The 18,634-nt window shown below is 40.1% G+C and overlaps 1 protein-coding gene across 5 annotated transcripts in view; it reads right to left on the reverse strand.

Annotated features, from left to right (window-relative positions):
* The window catches only part of sycp2 (synaptonemal complex protein 2), a 48,619-nt gene that overhangs the window by 15,704 nt on the left and 14,281 nt on the right, over nucleotides 1-18,634 (reverse strand). For 3 of the 5 annotated variants that reach the window (XM_061903836.1, XM_061903835.1, XM_061903838.1), the window contains exons 20-35: nucleotides 18,188-18,251; nucleotides 18,036-18,081; nucleotides 17,878-17,954; nucleotides 17,399-17,775; nucleotides 17,030-17,151; nucleotides 16,885-16,921; nucleotides 16,743-16,810; nucleotides 16,627-16,672; nucleotides 15,632-15,675; nucleotides 15,233-15,287; nucleotides 14,970-15,129; nucleotides 14,847-14,896; nucleotides 14,602-14,784; nucleotides 4,926-5,093; nucleotides 4,666-4,792; nucleotides 4,204-4,388 (exon numbers count right to left, since the gene is read on the reverse strand). In XM_061903836.1, the coding sequence (XP_061759820.1) occupies nucleotides 4,204-4,388; nucleotides 4,666-4,792; nucleotides 4,926-5,093; nucleotides 14,602-14,784; nucleotides 14,847-14,896; nucleotides 14,970-15,129; nucleotides 15,233-15,287; nucleotides 15,632-15,675; nucleotides 16,627-16,672; nucleotides 16,743-16,810; nucleotides 16,885-16,921; nucleotides 17,030-17,151; nucleotides 17,399-17,775; nucleotides 17,878-17,954; nucleotides 18,036-18,081; nucleotides 18,188-18,251 (1,809 nt within the window). The remainder of the gene's footprint in view (nucleotides 1-4,203; nucleotides 4,389-4,665; nucleotides 4,793-4,925; nucleotides 5,094-14,601; nucleotides 14,785-14,846; nucleotides 14,897-14,969; nucleotides 15,130-15,232; nucleotides 15,288-15,631; nucleotides 15,676-16,626; nucleotides 16,673-16,742; nucleotides 16,811-16,884; nucleotides 16,922-17,029; nucleotides 17,152-17,398; nucleotides 17,776-17,877; nucleotides 17,955-18,035; nucleotides 18,082-18,187; nucleotides 18,252-18,634) is intronic. The other 2 variants (XM_061903839.1, XM_061903837.1) reach the window with 2 other exon arrangements.

Raw genomic sequence — 18,634 nt, forward strand, 5'->3', positions numbered from 1 at the left:
GATGAAGTTTATTACGTAGCATTTGGCCTCATTGTAACCACGGTGGGAGACGAGAAATGTTAATAAGCTTACAGTGTTATGCAGAGGTATATTTATAAAAATGTTAACACTATTTATATTCACAGTGGAAAGTGTGTGTGAGAGAGAGCGAGAGAGAGAAATAGTTGAGAAGCACTGTACTAGGAAGTGACGTCCAGTACACACTCATGAAAAAAGTAAAAGCTCCAGGACCTGACAATATCCTAATTGAGGGCAATACACCTACACCTCAAGATTCTGGGAATGTTAATGGTAACAACAACTTTGAAGAAGTCAATTAATTAATCTACCTGCGACAAATATTTAGCCTACTTGAAAATGATGAAGAACATGAAAAAAAGAGGAGAATCTAACTGGGCTGGTGTCAATATGGGAACGGGAAACAGAGTGATATCATGAGGAGAAAAATACCATTGAGAGGACAAAACAAGTATTTGACTACTGCATAAAACCAACAATGACATATCGGTGGAGACCTTGGCCCTCAAGTAACAAGCTTGCTTGCGCATAAAAACCTGGTATACGCTATTTTTCACAACAAAGAAAGTTGAGATGTATAATGACTAACATTGACGTGGAAATCTGCGCTGCCTCATGGCAACTTTGTAGCTGATGTACGCACATTTCTACAGGCTGTGGATACTTTGGCGACAGGGGGGTGGTCCTTCGGGCTTTGCCAACATTTCATTTCAACAATGTAAAAAAGATCGAGGCAAGGAGACAAAATTAACTTATTTGCCAATGCATTTAATGCTTCATATTCAAATTATAATATGAGGTGATGTCACAGCTAAATAAGTTACACACAGGCAAGGCCCCAGGTACTGACGGTGTGAGCCCCAGGGTGCTTCAAGCCTGCGCCCCACAGCTGGGTTGTGTGCTCCAGCACATCTTCAACATGAGCTTTAGGCTGCAGAAAGTCCCCACAGTGTGGAAAACCTTATGCGTGGTCCCCATCCCCAAGTGCACGCGACCCAGCACGTCGAAGGACTAAAGGCCGGTGGCTCTAACCTCCCATATCATGAAGACCATGGAGAGGTTGGTCCTGGAACAACTCCGCCCTACAGTCAAGACCCACCTGGACCCACTCCAATTCGCCTACCAGCCCCGATTGGGAGTGGAGGACGCAGTCATCTACCTGCTGAACCGAGCCCACGCCTGCGAGCAGTGTGAGGGTCATGTTTTTTGACTTCTCCAGTGCTTTTGATACCATACGGCCTGGGCTACTGGGTGTGAAGTTGGAGACAATGCAGGTGGAGGCCCCCTTGGTGTCCTGGGTCGAAGATTACCTGACTGACAGACCACAGTACGTGCGACTGCAGGACTGTGTGTCTTGACAGGCTGGTCAGCAACACCGGGGCCCCGCAGGGCACAGTCCTCTCCCACTTTCTCTTCACCATCTACACCACCGATTTCCACTTTCAATCAGTCCTGCCACCTTCAGAAGTTTTCTGATGACTCTGCGATAGTGGGGTGTATTGAGGATGGTGATGATGAGGAATACAGGACACTGGTGGAGGACTTTGTCACATAGTGTGGAAAGAACCACCTCCAGCTCAATGTGACGAAGACCAAGGAGCTGGTTGTGGACCTGTGAAGGAGGAAGAGTACTTCGGCGACCTCTGTTTCCATCAGGAGGGCGGATGTGGACATGGTTGAGGATTATAAATACCTCGGTGTACACATCGACAACAAGCTGAATGGATCAAAACACGCTGAGGCCCTCTACAAGAAGGGATAGAGCCGCCTCTACTTCCTCAGGAGGCTAGGATCCTTCAACGTATGTACAAAGACGTTGAAGATGTTGTAAGAGTCGGTGGTGGCGGACGCCTTCTTGTACCCAGTGGCCTGCTGGGGCAGCGGGCTGAGAGTGAGGGACGCAAACAGACTGGACAAGCTGGTAAAAAGGCCAGTAATGTGGTGGGAGTGGAGCTAGACTCTCTGGCGGTGGTGTCAGAGAGAAGAAGTCTAGCAAAACTCCTAGCGATTATGAACAACACCTCCCACCCACTACACTCGGACCTTGCGAAGAGAATGAGCACGTTCAGTGAAAGGAACAGACTCCCAAAATGTATCACGGAACGACAGAGGAGGTCCTTCATACCGACAGCCAACAGACTGTATAATGCATATGTTCCTTCTCACTGTGAGTATGCAACTGTATGAACACATTTTGTTGTAAATTACAGAAATTATACTTATATTAGGGGTAATGAAATCAGAGTCACCCACTCTTCTAAGGTTTTACGTATCATACCACTGAAAGATTTGTCCGCAAGAACTTTAGGTCGAGGGACACACATGGAGCGGAAGAAGGACACCCGAATATTCGGTTGCAGCGACTTATTAATTATTTTTTCAAATGCTCGTCTCTTTTGGCGATGTACAGTACATCAATCTTCCTCCTCATATTCTTCCTGATCCCCGACCATTTTTTTCAATTTCAACCTATCTCCAGTTCCCAGGGCACACATCATTTTCACAATTTCAACCCACAGCTGTTCGCTCAAAACACGAGAAACAAGCATCTTCTACTGACTTGTGATTGGCCACATCTTGCAGCGCTCAAGCAAATGGCTACTTTCAATATGATTTGCAGATGTATAAGGGGGCTTAATCTGGGCGTGGTCTGGGCATACCATGCCAAGCAAACTACTACTACTACTACTACTACTAATTACATATTTATGGATTCCCAAAAACCGTTGTGTCAAGAAAATCAACTGCTGATGCCCTAGCAAAACAAGAATCTGCACATGAACAAAATGACAAAATCACAGGCAACCTAGAAGCAAAGACAATCATAAAAGCCGAGATACATGATAGAGGGAAGAAACAACATCCCGGCTACAACAAACAATATGCTTACAATTAACTGTATACAAATCATCACATGTATACAAAGTTCAAGGCTGGCCCAGCAGAACATTGCCAATGTCAAACAAGCAGCATGACAACAGAGCACCTGTTGCAGCAATGCCCTTGTACAACACCCTACGGACATTTGTTGGCCCACAACCAGAGACACTAAGAAATAATTGCATGGGAGTCTGGTGGATCTGCAGCATACTGCACTATTAGTTTGGTAAAAGGGCGTTCCCATTTAGAAGTGAAAGAAGAAGAAGAGTTTCTGACTGTGCAGAGTAGCGCGTGTCTAATTTAATTTGCGTATTTAAAGGGGGATGTCGGAGTGGCTCATAACTCCAACATGTGCGCTCATTTTCAGTTGATTGGAATGTACAAAATGCATGTGCTTGGATTAATGTGTGTGCATAGGTTTTCTGGGTACATCATTTTTTTAGTGGGTAATCCACACAAGTCTTAATACATGAGGCATTGATAAGCAAACCTGAGGAGAAAATAGCAGCAGCTCAGCATAAAATGGAAAGAAAAATATTTCGACATGGCATACATGGTCTGGAAGATTAATGTATGGGTCAGTGAACAAACCAAACTCCAAAGATGGGTAGGTAACAATAGTAAGAGTTTTGAAAACATATGGAGATCATTAATAACACCATGGAAAACGATAAATGGGAATGGGACAAGCGGTACAAAATGGATGGATGGGAACAGACAAAGAGGCAGGTAATGTGTGAAAAGGCAGGATGACATGGCTGGAGTGGCAGCAACATGCTAAGGCTTCTGTCCAGCAGTCTACTGGTAATGGCTGATTATAAATAAAAAGGCATAACCTCTGCGGGTGCTGCATCTTGTTCAGGCGCAGTCTGCACTCAACACAAAGTTGGTGGTGCTGCAGGGGTGCACACACAAAAAACAAGGGGGCGCTACTTCCCCACTGAGATCAACAATACATTTACCACTGTTTGCCAAGACACATAACTCCTGCCCAATTTCTTTATTTAATTCTAGTGGAGGCACACGGCACCCCTTTATCGTTCGACACTTTTTACACTTCACATGACAGGTGACGTTATTGACCTGCTTAAGAGGGCTGGTGCATACATAACTCCAACATGATAAATACCGCTGTTAAGTTATGCAAACTGAATTCCAATCTTAGTTGCTAAGCCTCTTTTATGTTGTCAGCAGCTTTCCGGACAGGAATCACATGTAAAATATTATGCAGAATATATCATAAAAGTCAAGAAAGCATAGTGAGCAGCAATAGAACTAGTACACTGATAGCAAAAGGTGCATTACCTCCATTGTCTTGGGTGCCATTGTACAGAAGGAAGAGGCGTCTGTGTAGTGAGGTTTAGGTAGCCTGGAGATTGGCGATAATGTTTCCTGACAGATTAGGTTTGGGGAGGTACAAAGTGGGGACCCTTGCTGGCTGAGAAACGGAGAGCGGGGCAAATCCATAGACTGGCTGGACCTTGCATGTGCTGTAAAGGTTCAAAAGCATTGTTGTTCATACAGCTGACCTTAATGCTCAACTGAGTATTAACTTTACATTTGTAAAGCAAAAGTCCGTCAACCATCAATATCACTGCATACATGTAATACTCGATTTATACAGTTTACTATTATTCTTCAAAGCAAATTAGAGCAAAAGCTACTGTGTATGCAGGCTATAAATATAGTTAACTAACACAATTATGAAATCATCTTGATTTGCCATGAAGTCACATTGCTTTTATCTAATATAATACAGCCTCTTACACCGCATCTTCTCTATGGGGGAAGGAGAGGTCTGTGGGATAGGAAGAGGACACTTTGACATGTTTCTCTGTTCTTGGGCATGAATCTGCGCATTGGACTTGCTGCCATGTAAACTCATTTCCTGTGTCTGTTGATGAAGAAAAAAATTGTTTATATGTACACAAACAGTTGGATGCTTAACACATACAGATGATGAGATAATAACTTAATCCAAACAGCAAAATAAATTAATTAAACACTGACCAATGAATTGACTTTACCTTAAAAGGAGTCCGTTGATCAGTTAAGAACTCTGACTGGCAGCCGTAAGGGTTTTCCTTGATCTTCTTACAGGTTTTGGTTGTGTAAGTTCCAGTGCTCTTTGTCTTGTTCATATGATCACTGGCATTACTCCTCAGTGTTTTTGACATCCATTCATTTGACTTGTTCTATAAGTAAGGCCCAATAAAAATATATTTTGTGAAGCAATTCTGAGTATTAAAGACAGCAAATTGCTAGTATATTTATACAATTCAAAGAGCAGATTTTTTTTCAAGTGCTTACTCTATGATGGCGACGCAGCAAAATAAAAATGATCGTCTGAAACAAAAAATAAGGAAACCAAGGCCGAAAACTAAAACACCAAAACAATTATGTTATTATTACCATTGCATTTAAGGCCAATACCAAGTACTAAAATCACTAAAATAAAGCCATTGAAATTTACAGAAAAGTCCCCTCTTGACATTTTCACATTGCATGTTTCTATAATGCTGCCCACTGGTTTTGCCCACTGATCTTTTTTTCGGTTATATTGAAGTACTTTATGTCCACACCACAAACATGTTGCTTCCATACCTCTCAAGAATTACATTTAAAATTAAAATATGGGAAATTTCCTGGAAAATTGGGAACAAATACGGAATATTCATTTCCATCATAAATCAAAGTTTTATCAATTATTAAAAAATGTTAAATAAATGTCCTATACGGGACTAAAACCAAAGTAAAAAAATGTGTCCCAACTTCTAGCTATCCACTATGACAAATGTACTTAGTAGTTAGTGGATTTTATTAAATGTTTCTTCATGAGATAGTCTATAAGGTTGCGTAAATAAAAATACAAACAGTTCTGTGCTCCTTCACGGAGCCTAAAATTGTGAATTTTTTCAAGCTGGCTCAGGTATTTTTTACCTTCAGGTCACAGAAGCATGATAATGAGTAAACACTTGTTAATATTTAGAAAGATATAATAGGTCTACAATTTGTCAAAATATTCATACAAGGTTTGGATTTACAGCATTGTCTTGTCCGTTGTCTTCATGTCCATCCATCTCTCTCAGGTTGTTCATTTGAATGACTCGCGTAAAATGCAACTTTCCTTGCTCCTTGCACAAGCCTATTCCTAAGTGTCGCTGAGGCTTGAGTTGAGCGAACCATTAAAATCCAGGGGAAAAAAATGGACCGGAAATGCGCCGGGTAGGACAAAAAAGTATGCTCAGCTTCACTCCAGACAAGTGTGTTTCCTGCTTACGTAATCACAACATTTGTTTTAAGCACTGTTGTTTCGATTTGGAAAGTTTTTCTGCCAAAATTGCAACTTTGAGATCATTTTCGCCCCAAATTTCTATTCATGACCACTTTGTGGTTATTATAAAGATTATGATTTTACAATGTTTTCTGGATTACAATGCAATAAATACAAATTATGTTTTCTTAATTACGTGATTAATATAACCCGTCTATAATACGCATGGCTGTATCACGGTTTCTGCAGGTATCAACAAACCAACCGTAATTTAATGCTTTTAATGCCATTTAAAACAAATGTAATGCCCATGTCTTAGTGCCTATACAAACCCCGTTTCCAAATGAGTTGGGAAATTGTGTTAGATGTAAATATAAACAAAATACAATGATTTGCAAATAATTTTCAACCCATATTCAGTTGAATATGCCACAAAGACAACATGTTTGATGTTCAAACTGATAAACTTTTTTTTTTTTGCAAATAATCATTAACTTTAGAATTTGATGCCAGCAACACGTGACAAAGAAGTTGGGAAAGATGCCAATAAATACTGATAAAGTTGAGGAATGCTCATCAAACACTCATTTGGAACATCCCAAAGGTGTGCAGGCTGATTGGGAACAGGTGGGTGCCATGATTGGGTATGAAAACAGCTTCCCAAAAAATTTTCACCCTTTTGTCTACAACTGCTTAAGTAAATAGTCAAACAGTTTAAGAACAACGATTCTCAAAGTGCAATTGCAAGAAATTTAGGGATTTCAACATCTACGGTCTATAATATCATCAAAAGGTTCACAAAATCTGGAGAAATCACTCCACATAAGCGGCATGGCCGGAAACCAACATTGAATGACCGTGACCTTCAATCCCTCAGACGGCACTGTATCAAAAACCGACATCAGTCTCCAAAGCATATCACCACATGGGCTCAGGAATACGTCAGAAAACCACAGTCACTAAAAGTTTGTCCCTTCATCTGTAAGTGCAAGTTAAAGCTCTTCTATGCAAAGCGAAAGCCATTTATCAACAACATCCAGAAACGGCGTCGGCTTCTCTGGGCCTGAGATCATCTAAGATGGACTAATGGGGAGTGGAAAAGTGCTCCGTAGTCTGACGAGTCCACATTTCAAATTGTTTTTGGAAATATTCGACATCATGGCATCCGGACCAAAGGGGAAACGAACCATCCAAACTGTTATCGACGCAAAGTTCAAAAGGCAGCATCTGTAATGGTATGGGGGTGCATTAGGGCCCAAGGCATGGGTAACTTACACGTCTGTGAAGGCACCATTAATGCTGAAAGGTACAAACAGGTTTTGGAACAAAATATGCTGCCATCTAAGCGCTGTCTTTTTCATGGACGCCCCTGCTTTTTTCAGCAAGACAATGCCTAGCCACATTCAGCATGTGTTACAACAGCGTGGCTTTGTAAAAAAAGAGTGCGGGTACTTTCCTGGCGGAGACTGTTGAACGACTGAAGCTCTACATAAAACAAGAATGGGAAAGATTTCCACTTTCAAAGCTTCAACAATTAGTCTCCTCAGTTACCAAACGTTTATTGAGTGCTGTTAAAAGAAAAGGTGATGTAACACAGTGGTGAACATGCCCTTTCCCAACTATTTTGGCACGTGTTGCAGCCATGAAATTCTAAGTTAATTATTATTTGCAAAAAAAAAAATAAAGTTTATGAGTTTGAACATCAAATATCTTGTCTTTGTAGTGCATTCAATTGAATATGGGTTGAAATGGATTTGCAAATCATTGTATTCCGTTTATATTTACATCTAAAAAAATTTCCCAACTCATACGGAAACAGCTCTGATGGGCTGCGGAGGACCATCAGAGCAGTCTTAGAGGCAGCAGAAAGAAGCAGCCAGTGGATTTGGCTCAAGCGGAAGGACCCCGGTTGGGCCCCAAAAACAGCAGTGTAACAGGGTGAATTTCGGGAACAGTTGAGCATGGGACACAAGCTGAGGACTGATCATACTTCGACGGGCCACCTGTGTGGAGGGTGTATAGTGTTTGAGGGCCGAAACACCCAATGATGCAAGGGCACACTACTGAAGATGTGTCGCTTGTCCAATTGTCCTGGAATTTAACCCTGACCAAGTCTCATATTCCACAACTCACAAGAACACCCCACCCCCCATATCTTCACGTTGTCTGTCTACCAGTCTTAACAACAAGGACATCTCGAGTAAGTACTCTCCACATTTGGCACAAGAGACTGTTCAACATCTCGTCCTGTGTTTTTTGATTCATTAGTCAAAAGCTTACAACTGGCTCTACAGACAAAATTGTAAGCATTTGACAGTGATAATCTTACTCTCTAGTAAATAAGAATTGGCTCAAAAAACTGTTTAATCTGAGAACTTATCTTTATCTATTAATTTTGCTGTTGTGGTCACTACAGCTGCCAGTTGTGGTGACGACAGCAGAAGTTGCTTTGTTTGGCATGCCAAAGAAATTTGGCATTGTTAAATGCTGCCTGCCTTAAAATGGCGATGTGTGTATGTGTGATTTCCCCATGTGTGATGCCCATTGAGCATAGTGTGAGGTGTTTTTGCGCACGCTGCACAACGCCTCTCTAAATTTACAATCGACGGATTTTAACTCTGTTAAACAGCCACTTATGCTGATATTTGCATTTTCCCGACATGTACTACTTTTCGCATTTTCGCCAAAGCATGAGCACGTTTACAAGATCTAATTTGTGAATTGATTATACCTGTATAGGGCTTTTCTACCTTCAATGTAGCATTCCAAGCATCCAGTGTTCTGACTTTGCATATTTGCCTTAGGCAATAGCAAATTAAAAAGTTTTGCCTCACGCTTCTGCTTCCAATCAAAGTTATTAAATGTTTATATGATCAAAATAAATTGTGTGACAATATTTTTTCCAGCAATTGTATAGCCCTGTGAAACAGATGCCAGCAAGTGTGGTTGCCCCATGTGTGCGTTGGTAGACATCACCCCCTGACAACCTTAAATTAAAGAACCAGTAGAATAGAAAAACAAGTTGACTTTAAATGCCTAAATGTGCTTCATCGAATCCATTAAGTGAAGTAAATTATATTTATATAGCGCTTTTTTCTAGAGACTTAAAACGCTTTTTCATAGTAAAACCCTCATATACATCTTTGAGCTTCCTTTAAACCAGAGTGGGCGTCACTGGGAGCAACTGGGTAAAGTGTCTTGCCCAAGTGGATACAGCAGTGACTAAGATGGCGGAAGCGGGGATCAAACCTGGAACCCTAAAGTTGCTGGCACGGCCACTCTACCAACCGATCCACGCCACACCTTTAGACCATATTCCATTGTATTTCCAATCCGTAAATTATGTGAAAAAAACATCTAAACATCACAAAATGCTTCAGACGACCATTGTTAATATTCTGCTATGAAAGACTTTGTCAATTTGTTGTTCTGTTGTTGTGTTTGTTGTTGTTGTCTCTGTCTAATCCCCCTCTTATTCCCACAATTTCCCCCTCTGTTTTCCTTTTTTTCAACTGGTATCCCCTCTTTCTCTGGCCCGGCTGCACCATATTATAATATAGATACATTTAATAAAGTCAAATTACAATAAAGCAACAAGAGAAGTATCTTACAGTTCTCTTTTGTAAAGTAAATCTGCACAGCCGATATGGGCATCTACATCAACTATATGATTTGCCTTAGAAGCTGGACAGGACCAAAAAAAAAAGACTGTCAATTTTTTGCACTCGGACCATAGCAGCAGATTAGGCATACTGGAAATATGCAAAAATTAGAAAGAGATGTGCTGTTTATCATTCACAATCCCTATGTAAGCCATTAACACATATATTTTTCTTTTTTTATGCATTCTATGACATTAATAAATAAGCCTGCCAACAATTCAGTCAAAAAGGGCTCTCTATTCCGCACACTAAAAGTCTCTAAATAACCACCCAAAGCCCAGCAACAATAAACCATTAACATATCATGACCTGAATATTCACCAAATATTAGTGATTTTGTTATTACAAACGCTAACACGTAGAAACTATTTTTACGCGGCGCATTGACAACACAGAGCTAACTATAGCTTATGCTGCTGTCCTGTGAGCCAGTCGGTGTCCTGCTGCTGCTGCATCACAGCTCTTCAAAGATATTGTGGATTATAAATCATGGCACTATTCTGAATGATAGGAGGATTTATCCATAAACCTTGGAAGTTGTTCATCTGTGACATTCGATTTATACCCGGTGATGGAGACAAAGGCATGACAACAAAAGATGGTGTCTGCAAGCAGAAACTTTTCTTTTAACCCTTTGTGTGGATTATGATTAATTCTTCATCTAAACGGGACTATATAAATGTCCTATCAGTCCTCATCCCAGTGACAGCAGATGTTGCACAGTAAATTATTGTTTTATTATTTTGTTAGTTTGTATTTTGTTTAGCATTTAGCAATACTGCTACATCCTCCCACCTCCAAAGACATGCACCTGGGGATAGGTTGATTGGCAACACTAAATTGGCCCTAGTGTGTGAATGTGAGTGTGAATGCTGTCTGTCTATGTGTTGTCCCTGCGATGAGGTGGCGACTTGTCCGGGGTTTACCCCTCCTTCCGCCCGATTGTAGCTGAGATAGGCACCAGTGCCCCCGTGACCACGAAGGGAATAAGCGGAAGAAAATGGATGGATGGACGGGCTACATGATGCTTAGTGTTTAACTTGAGCTGGATCTGATTACCACACAGCTTCTAAAACTTGAAGCTCACCCTTCTTATTTTCAGGTTACAAAATATAAGGTTTTAGATCATAATTTTTCCCACAGTAATCGTTGTTGTCTCTCACATGTGTGCATGATTGGCATTATTGTTGATGGGGAGGGTATCTGGGGTTTCCACTTTTACATCACGGATCACATGACTGGCTTGCTCATTAATAACTCTCATATGGCTTGGAATCCAACTATCGTGGGATCACACTCCTCAGCCTTCCCGGTAAGGTTTATTCAGGTGTACTGGAGAGGAGGCTACGCCGGATAGTCGAACCTCGGATTCAAGAGGAACAGTGTGGTTTTCGTCCTGGTCGTGGAACTGTGGACCAGCTCTATACTCTCGGCAGGGTTCTTGAGGGTGCATGGGAGTTTGCCTAACCAGTCTACATGTGCTTTGTGGACTTGGAGAAGGCATTCAACCGTGTCCCTCGGGAAGTCCTGTGGGGAGTGCTCAGAGAGTATGGGGTATCAGACTGTCTTATTGTGGCGGTCCGTTCCCTGTACGATCAGTGCCAGAGCTTGGTCCGCTTTGCCGGCAGTAAGTCGAACACATTTCCAGTGAGGGTTGGACTCCGCCAAGGCTGTCGTTTGTCACCGATTCTGTTCATAACTTTTATGGACAGAATTTCTAGGCGCAGTCAAGGCTTTGAGGGGTTCCGGTTTGGTAACCGCAGGATTAGGTCTCTGCTTTTTGCAGATGATGTGGTCCTGATGGCTTCATCTGACCGGGATCTTCAGCTCTCGCTGGATCGGTTCGCAGCCGAGTGTGAAGCGACCGGAATGAGAATCAGCACCTCCAAGTCCGAGTCCATGGTTCTCGCCCGGAAAAGGGTGGAATGCCATCTCCGGGTTGGGGAGGAGACCCTGCCCCAAGTGGAAGAGTTCAAATACCTAGGAGTCTTGTTCACGAGTGAGGGAAGAGTGGATCGTGAGATCGACAGGCGGATCGGTGCGGCGTCTTCAGTAATGCGGACGTTGTACCGATCCGTTGTGGTGAAGGAGCTGAGCCGGAAGGCAAAGCTCTCAATTTACCGGTCGATCTACGTTCCCATCCTCACCTATGGTCATGAGCTTTGGGTCATGACCGAAAGGATAAGATCACGGGTACAAGCGGCCGAAATGAGTTTCCTCCGCCGTGTGGCGGGGCTCTCCCTTAGAGATAGGGTGAGAACCTCTGCCATCCGGGAGGAACTCAAAGTAAAGCCGCTGCTCCTTCACATCGAGAAGAGCCAGATGAGGTGGTTCGGGCATCTGGTCAGGATGCCACCCAAACGCCTCCCTAGGGAGGTGTTTAGGGCACGTCCAACCGGTAGGAGGCCACGGGGAAGACACAGGACACGTTGGGAAGACTATGTCTCCCGGCTGGCCTGGGAACGCCTCGGGATCCCCCGGGAAGAGCTAGACGAAGTGGCTGGGGGGAGGGAAGTCTGGGTTTCCCTGCTTAGGCTGTTGCCCCCGCGACCCGACCTCGGATAAGCGGAAGATGATGGATGGATGGATGGGCTTGGAATCCCCTTAAGATTGATACTATTTTGATCATATCTATTTACTCACAAAAGGTATAGGTTTTAAAAATCCGATATATATGATACTCGATTTAATTTAGAGGCAACTTGTATTTCCATTCTCCTGGTACTTTAAAAGTAGGGCTGAATATCGAGTAGACTGCTCAGGTTTTTAGTTCGGTAGCTAGCAGGTTGTGCTGCCTTTTGAAGGACCCAGTTTTGAATTCCTTTCTGATCGGAAACAGGGGCTAAACATTTTGTTTGCTGGATGATAAATTGCCGATAAACAACATTATTGCCAGCATAGTTTTTGACCAAATCAAGTACCAATGTAATCAAAGTAAATAACTTAATTATCCTAAAGAACTAAACAAACAAAAATAAAATGGACTTAATCTGTCAGCAAAAATGGCACTTCAATAAATATTGAACATTTCGAAGTGCATATTTTATCCCAGTTTGGTAAACTAAGTCGGAATGTTTAATTTCTTGTTTTTTTGTTGGAAATGCCATCATTGTATACTTTGTCGTTTGCCTCGGTGTTAATGGGTTAATTTTGCCCATTCAGTTTGAAGATTAAATATTCCCACACTCGGACATCTGGCATTATAATCATAATTTTTTTCGTTAACTTTTATTAATTAGCAGTGTTTCTCACTAATGAGTTGCGACGAACGAGACAATGTCCGTGCATTCTGTGTGTTAGCTAAAAGCTGAAATATACTTTCACGCCATGTAGCTTGCGTGTCTTGCTCCTCCCACTACAAATCCTCCTGCAGACCTTGACATGCACATCCAAAATAATCTAGCTTCGCATCAGTTTTCACTAACGGTGATTTAGAAAAATGAAAAGGTCATGAAAACTTTGCACATCATAAAAGACATTATAAAGACAATTTCCATCAAAGACAAAAATAAAAAAAACTGTAATATGCTTTTTAATAATTGTCTTTTGTGTATTTTATGCTTATGGTAGTTTTGTTTCAATTTCCAAAAGGTGCTGTTTGCAACTACCTCGCAGTTACATTTTTCAAAGCAAAGAATTTACAACACCACCGGCTGGCTTAGGTTACCATTAGTGGTTTAACAGAACACATTACGATAGTTTGACAATCGTCTTTATTTTTCAAAATTACAATGTTTATGGAATGAAAATGTTTAACGACCCAAATAAAAAGATAGGTATTTACTGCAATCACTCACCCAGGCTCGTCAACACATAAAGGCACAAGAATCCATTAGAGGGCTGAATATACTGTGTAAAATATACAACCTCTAGGCATCTGTTTAAAAGTTGCAAACAGCCCATTCAAATTATTGTTTGAAAATTATAGACAACAAATGTGTCTATGTACATATTTTTTTTAAAAATGGATAGAGACATGATTACTTGTATGTTATGTATCATTTTATTGTTGAAATAACCCCATCCCCTCAAAAATAGCTGTGATTGTTACATAATTTACGGGATTTGCACAGCCCACCTTTGCCTACGTGTTCTACGATTTCAAAGCAATGTGTACATTAAAAGTGACTGTAGTTTTAAAACGATTAGACCCAGCTCCATCACGAAAATGAGTGTCGCTTCGGGTGCCAGTGTATAATACAACCACTACTACACACAGTAAAACATGTGGAAGAGAATTGCAAGTAGGTCCTGCCAGTGTATACGGAAACAAAGATTGTGGATGACTGACAAGAGGCTCACTCTGTTCATGTAATTCCATCCATCCATTTATTTTCTACCGCTTGTTCCGTTATTGTCAAATATAAAAGCTCAAGGGCGGAGAGCAATGCACAGAGCGAGACTTTTTGTATCCAGTTTGAAAGCTAGACGAAAGAAAAAAAAAAAAAAAACAGTTCATTTTCATTTAACGTTCAATTAATACCGACCCGGGCCTACAATTATATTAATTTTTTAATGCCTGTGGACATTGAATTTAATACTTTTTAATGCCATTTAAAGCTTAAATATTTGCTAAATCCATTTAATCTTTTTTAAAGACACGCAAAATCCTTGTATATGTCTGTCAACCTATCATCAGTAAAAAGCTATTAACTAAGAAAAGAGGTAATCCCTGATCATAGATTAACTATTGTGATGCATGCAGGCCAGGACATGTAGTCAATTAAAATAGTACAAATTAAAACACAATTCCTGCTGGACAATTACCTTGCTTGTTAAAGCCTTATCTGATTCTGATTGACTCTCATCAGTTTCTGGCTCCTTGTAGTTTTTGGAAGAAGCTGCAGCTCGTTGGGGCCTCCTGTTAGCAATGCAGGGCCTACCAGGTACTGCCACAGACTTACTGACATTCTTTGGTTGTTCCATTGTCTGCCCCAAGTTTGGTATGTTCTGGAAAACAATGACACCTTGTGTTGACAGTTGTACTGCAGCATGAACAAATTATGTCCCACCTTATTGGGTTTGCTTTTTCTATGTTTTGGGGGTAAAATCAGGGATTCATCTACAATGACAAAAAGATAAAAATATTTTACCAACATCTCATACATGTACGATTAGGATGATAAACAGCCTACATGAAGTATTAGGCTGCATCGCTTTGGACGTAGCGGGTAGCTTTTTGCCGTAGGTAAATATATTCGGTTTCTTGTTTGACTCTTTCAGCCAGCTGACATCGGTAGTGCCATAGTCTGTGTCTGTGTCACTGAACAGTTTCTTCTTCACATTCTGCTTCAGCTGCAATGTACACCCAGAGATACATTGCATCATATGCCAACACGTGCAATGATCAAATACAGAGTCAAAAAAAAAAACATTTGTGTAAAAACATAAAATATACTTTTGATGTAGGTTCTCTTTTTGCGTTTGTTTGAACTGAAGAGTGATGAACGCCTCTGGCAAAAAGCAAATACATAATAATTAGTTATATATTCATTAATTCATTTTAGTAGTGCATATTATGTTCAGGGTCAAAGCTGGAGTGAGAATGGAGAGACTTTGAACTGGTCACTGGTCAATTGCAGGGCACATATGGATCAAGAACTATTCCCTCTCACATTCACCCATAAGCATCAGTGAGAACGTACAAACTTTACGCAGAAATGTCAATGTTGCGATACGAACCCAGAAAAACCTGGAAATGAAACACTTGTCCTAAACACATGACCCACCGTGCTGCTCAGATTAATTATACATAATTCAGACAAAGTGACCGTCCAGATTTGGCCAGCAGACATACTTGCTTGATACTGAAGATGTTTCAAAGAGTGTTTTGTTCCTTCCCTGAACAGAGATAACATGACAATAAAGTTAAAAGCTAACATTTAAATGGGAACTGCACTTTTTTTTGGAATTTTGACTATCGTTTAAAATCATTATGAAAGACATGAGGATGGATGGATTTTTTTGAATGCCTTATAGCTTGTAAATAAACACAAATAAATGTCCGCTAACGCAGACAAACCATTTATAGCGGCGCCATGATCACGAGCTTGTGTCTAATGCTTACATCGAGTGGTAAGCAGTTTCCATGCTTCCCTGCTCCCTGGAAGTTTTTTGTAGATCATAAATCATGCCTCTCACCTAGAAAGAATAAGGCTGATGATGTGGTACACTTTGACAGCTGAATTAGACTTGGAAATGACAAGAACACGAAAAGATGCTTAGCTTCACCTCCCCTTTCATTGCGAGTATTATGAGTCATTCATCATCTAAATAGGAATGAATTAATATCTTAGCAGTTGGCATCCTACTGACAGCAGACCTTGTACAGTAAGTGATGTTGTATTTTGTTTGTTGCCTCTCATTAAGTCTGCAGTGAGTAAAAATCAGTGATGTTAAAAAAAAGCCAGTGTTGTGATGCGTTTTTTTTTTCTTTAAATGAATGTGGCGCGTATGCTTAAAATGAGCAAAATACGTAAATAATATATTATAAATGTGTCTGTTACTACATTACACATATACTCTCAGCATATATATGAAACCTTAATGGAGGTGTTTGTAGATGTTTTTTAAGGGGTTTATAGGCAGCATAGAGCTGCTCCCATTGGCTCCATTGTAAGCAGACTTTTGATCAAATGTAGTTATATTTAGAATGCATTGAAAAAAAAAATCATCCGTCATCATGTCTTTCATAATGGTTGTGAACAATGGGCAAAATTCCCCAAAAAGTGCAGTTCACCTTTAAAAGTTGTAATGCATTCAGATATTATAAGGCGGAAAACAAAGATTTACCCTTACGCTGGATGCTTCATCAGTGTAAAATGTAAAAACATTTTTCCTGTACAACAAAGACAAGTTTTTAACGCATTGCGTGCACAATGTCAACTTCTTAAGATGAATATGACCACCTCTTGTAATTGGAGTTTGATTTGTCTCTATTGTGGAATTTGGCTACATCTCCTGCTTCAACATTTTTCTGTAGCAAGTGAAAGTAATCATCAGTAACTTAGGTACTTGCTATGATAACTCAATAAGAGTATGATTACTTACTTTACGAGTTGAAACCCAGCTCATATTAAAGAGTGGCCTATTACAGAAGCACAGTTAAAAAGACAAACCACTAGAAACATGTGATACACTTACCTCCATGTAGAATGACAAAATTGAATGCAGGTTCAAGCATTAGTGTGTGTACCTGTTTATTTGGGATGGAACCCAGTGCTGAGGTACATGTTCAACTTTTCCTTTGGTTTGGATGTTTTTTGTATAATGGCTTGAGATGAGTTTCACCATGCTACCTGCAACCTGCACATCTCTCTAAATGAATAAAAACATGAGATATAATAATGTTAGTTGGATTATTTAGGATCTTATGCATGGTGATGGTTAAATGCTTCAATCTGCAATAAAGGATGTAAAGTTGTCGGCAAACTTAAATCAGGACAATTTGCTATTATTCCTAATGTCACTGTATGCTTCAGACATTGCATACAACACTCTATAATACCTAATTGTGAACAATTATGAGCAGTGACCATAGAAACCAATGAAAACAATGTATAACCTCATTTGGTGTTCTTTCCTGGTTGTATATGGATGCCTCGTTTGGAGCCTTAATTGACAGAACATCTGTTACCATGGATGACTTTCCTCTGCTCTTTTTTTTGTCCAGCCTTTTTTCTAGGGTTTTTACATATTTTGGATTACACAGGTTGGAATTAGATGAGTCCCCAAACTGTTTTCCTTTAGAGCTATCTGTATCAAATGTCAACGTTTCGGCTGTGAAGGCTTCCTTTGGTCCAAGCACAGTGTTTCTCCCCCTGATGACCTCTTGCTGCCGCTGGATGGGTAGGGTATGATGCGGTTTTATAGTCGTTGGATCTGGAACCGTTAGAGCAGATGACAAGCATTTCTGTTGCTTTGCCAAATTTGAACACACCTCTGCAAAAATGACAGGACTGTTTTTACAACTTTTTAATCAACAGGATTTAGTTATTTTTGTTTGGTGTGCCTACAAGCATTCAAAACTACACTGATGCTTACCAGGCTTTGACAGAGAATTGATTTTCTGTGTAGGCATCATGATCATTTCGGAAACTGACATTTTGCTCCGGTGAGACCTATAAATTGACCAAAGAATAATTATCCGATATACAATGCACAACATACACACTCTAAATTGAGTATGCTGTAGTTCTTACGCGTTCCTTTCAGTTACAGGCTGAGTATCAGGCACAAAACAATTCTCTGTAAAAAGAGATGTGAATAATCACAGAAACACAAAAATAAATGTTTCTGTGATTAACAACAATATACATTTATTTTGGGACTGAGGTGCCAGGCAAATAATTACCCTGAGACTGATCTGTGCCTTGTGCTGCTAGCATCATTCGTGTTGCTATCACAACTGGTGTGTTCTGCAAGATGACAGAAAAGGGAATGAATGCACTGTAGTTTGTGATTAAACTTACAAACAACAGGTCATGACATCACACTAAGGAACTAACTTAAATATGATACATTCGTTCAGTGCACACACATGTACCGGTATATATATATATATATATATATATATATATATATATATATATATATATATATATATATATATATATATATATATATACACACATATATATATTTGTATATATTTATATATATGTGTGTATATATATATATATATATATATATATATATATATATATATATATATATATATATATATATACACATATATATATATATATATGTGTATATATATATATATATATATGTGTGTATATATATATATATACATATA

This window comes from Nerophis ophidion, linkage group LG06 (assembly GCF_033978795.1).
Source record: "Nerophis ophidion isolate RoL-2023_Sa linkage group LG06, RoL_Noph_v1.0, whole genome shotgun sequence".
NCBI classification, from domain to species: Eukaryota; Metazoa; Chordata; class Actinopteri; order Syngnathiformes; family Syngnathidae; genus Nerophis; species Nerophis ophidion.